This window comes from Elaeis guineensis, chromosome 7 (assembly GCF_000442705.2).
Source record: "Elaeis guineensis isolate ETL-2024a chromosome 7, EG11, whole genome shotgun sequence".
NCBI lineage: Eukaryota > Viridiplantae > Streptophyta > Magnoliopsida > Arecales > Arecaceae > Elaeis > Elaeis guineensis.
The window spans coordinates 94,035,589-94,038,987 of record NC_025999.2 but is presented as its reverse complement, the minus strand read 5'-3'; the positions used below and the strand labels follow the sequence as shown (position 1 = coordinate 94,038,987).

Here is a 3,399-nt window from a genome sequence, read left to right as displayed (position 1 = left end):
TGTATTACATATTCCTTGCTCTGTACACAGCCCGTCTTATCTACCTCCTTTTCTCCACAATGATGTGGTCGAAAAATATCTAAGATATATGTAAACAATTTTAAATTAGACTGATGAAGCCCAGCAGAAAAGAGGAGATTATATCATAAACTGTGGGTATACTTGATCAACCGAGACCGAGCCTGCTGGCGACGAGTTGTCACCCTCACTGCTAGAACAGTTCAATCTTTTAGCCGGCGGCAGCAGCATGAGCTCGTCCAACGCCCCGAAGGAGAGCTTCCTTTTGATCGACTCCAGCACCGATGATACCATTGGGAGCTGAGACTCCCCACATCCACCCGGAGCCACATCAAGACCAGAGGAATCGGTAGACTCGGGGCGGTTCGAGTTCTCGCACGCAGTCTTCCCTTCATTCTGAGACCCCATGAGGTACGAGAGGAGTTGGTAGTCGCTCCACTCAAACAAGCCGCTCTTCTCTCCGGTTGTTGCTTGTTTCTCGGCAAACTGGTTGTTTATTATAGGTTGAGAAGAGTGTAGACTCAAGTCATTCTCCTCTGTTTCTAGTGGCATGGCACCCTTTTGCCGGACTCGGCAGAGCACCCAGTCATCCAACTGCGACCAAAAACAAATTAGTCTCTTCAGATGATTCCAAAATAGAGAGAAAGAGGTCATTGGAGATGGAACAACGGAGATATATGATATGGAGAGGTTTTCTTACTCGCATGGAGCCTTTGTGCTTCTGTGAGAAGGTGGGGTTTGAATTGAGGAGGCGGTATTCATGCATGACCCAGTCGGTCTTGACGCCCTTCGGGGGGCGGCCCGTGTAGAAGACGAGGGCCTTCTTGACGCCGAGGCACTGGGAGCCCCCTGTGGTGAGGATGGGCTTGTCGGTGCCCGTGGCCTTCCAGTATCCAGACGCGGCCGCTCTGTTTGGCCTGGTGCCATTTGGATATTTCCGGTCACGGGGGCTGTAGAAGAACCATTCTCGCTCGCCGAAGTACGCCTTGTCTGCACCCAGATGGCAACAACAACAAAAGCCAAGTTATTTGCTGCAACTTGTACTGTTTCTAATTGTTTCAACAGGATCTCAACATCAATAACAATTTCAAATTGTTTAGTGGACGATAAACTTAAGGACTACTGCCACGTCATCAAGGACTCAAATGAAACTCTTATCTACAAATTGACATAGATACACTGCTCATGTTTGCAGGGAGCGCTTTCACACTAGCAAACTTAGATATAGAGAATTCTTAGAACATGGGTGTGTGGAGGGCTGTGATAGGAGAGTTAGAGAGCTTTAGCATAAACTCTTGGCTGTCATCCAATTATTGAGTTTTTTAAGGGGTATTCTGGAAGGGGGTGGTTGGTGGAAGGCTTGGCTATCCTTTTCTTTTTTCTTTTTTCTTGAAGACAGTGGAAGACTTAGCTACCATATTTAGAACCAACTAAAAACCTCTAGTTCCCAAGGCACTGGAGATTCCTACAACTTGGGCTGCATACAATATATATATGGTACCAGTCACTTACATCAAGCAAGAAAAAACGATAATATGGTGCCATTCACAAGGCCATTTTCAATTCCTTCTGTTCTTTTTTCTTTGTCACTCTCTAGCCTTTAATTAGGTTGCATGCTTATTAAAGGATCCGTGATCTATCCACGGTTGCTCCTCCATGAATGTTAGGAAAATATAGTTTGATGCCAAAAGAAGTATGAGATTGTATCCACCTTCTCTTAAGTAAAAAACTATGTTCTCTTTTTTATCCATCCAAGAACAACCATCGAGAGAGTCTCGTTTGTAACCCCACTTGCTCTAAACTCCACAGACAAGGCTCCACGAGGGGCACTCGTGCCGGCCACTTTTTGGCCGCATTCAAAGGCATCAAGACAATATTTTAACGTGGGAGAAAGAGAAAGAGGAAGCACCAGGAAGTTCCCATGGATTAAACTTGTACAGATCGATGTCTGCGATGATCGAGGTCAGTGGTGTAAGTGTGGAGGTAACCTTCCTCCTCAGGTAATGGATGATGAGCTCTTGGTCTGTAGGGTGGAATCGGAATCCCGGAGGGAGTTGAGAGCCTGATAACCCAATCCCATCCATTAATGACGCTAAATTCTATGTTACTTGAGGAAAAAGAAGTAAAAGAAGAGGACGTAGAAGAAGAAGAAGAAGAAGAAGAAGAAGAAGAAGATGATGATGAAGAAGAGAAAAATAGAGGGTCTGCGATGAAGCTTTGGAGATGCCTCTCCGGATCGCTTATATAGAGGAAATGGAGTTGGGGTTGGTGTCGTGTGGATACCCAGCAGCGAAAGGCTTCTAATAGCATAATGCCACGCCGATTTGTTTGGAGAAGTTGGGACAATACTTGTATCTCGACCCTAAGCAGCATACTAAATGTAACCTTTTTTTGGGTAAAAAGCTACACCAACGTGTGACCATGCACAACGGACACATGACAGCAAGTCGTGGAAACTACTCTCAAAAAGCGACGAGCAACAAAGGACGGTGAGTCCAAAGAATAAAAGGAAATTTTTGACCGTCCACGGGAGCATCCCAAAGTTTCCCGGAGGATAATCCTCAGTGGGTTTGTTACACGTGGGCGATGCAAACTAGAAAACTGGGAAGGCGGTGGTAAAATACATAAGTTGGCGGTCATTAACAAGGGTAGAATCCATATTAATTAATAATATTATATATATATTAGGTGCATGTCTTCTTATTGGGTGATGATATCTGGTGAAGGTCAACTTATTTCTAGCTGTGTGGCAATTATAAAAGTTTGTGGACGCTATGCTGTAGTGTAGCATGACGTATATCTATCAGTTTGGTGTCTACTGATTGAATGATAATATCTGGTCAAGGTCAACTTATTTTTACTTGTGCGGCAAATATAAAAATTTGTGGATGTTATGCTATACTAACAACAGGAGATAAATCTATCAGCTACGTACAGCTTATGATTGGATGATAATATTCCGTCAAGGTCTATTTATTTTTACTTCTTGTCTCAATTACAAATGTTTGTGGATGTTGTGTTGTACCGTAGAAGGCAAATCTATCAGGTGTGTTTTCTGATTGAGTGATAATATTTAGTCAAGATCAACTTGTTTTTACTTCTTGTCTCCATTATAAATATTTGTGGATGTTGTGCTGTACCGTAGGAGGCAGATCTATCAGCTAATTACGTGTCTTCTGATTAAGTGATAATATCTGGTCAAAGTCACCTTATTTTTTTGTTTGTGCGGTGATTACAGAAAATTTTATGGACTGTAGCAAACTTCCAATTTTTCCAGTTTGCTATGATTTTATATTAAATCCTTAATAATTTAATATTTAATATTTAGTCCTCCACCTCCACACTCGTACATTAGGTATTGCACATGCTTACATCAATATT

General features: G+C 42.7%; 1 protein-coding gene across 1 annotated transcript; it reads right to left on the bottom strand.

Annotated features, from left to right (window-relative positions):
- LOC105032232 (NAC transcription factor 29) lies at positions 1 to 2,198 on the bottom strand. Its single transcript, XM_010906615.4, has 3 exons — positions 1,928 to 2,198; positions 719 to 1,008; positions 1 to 612 (listed from the first exon to the last, which is right to left on the bottom strand). The coding sequence occupies exons 1-3, from the start codon at positions 2,100 to 2,102 to the stop codon at positions 139 to 141; spliced, it is 939 nt and encodes a 312-aa protein (XP_010904917.1). The 5' UTR covers positions 2,103 to 2,198; the 3' UTR covers positions 1 to 138.
- Between the last annotated feature and the right edge of the window lie 1,201 nt (positions 2,199 to 3,399).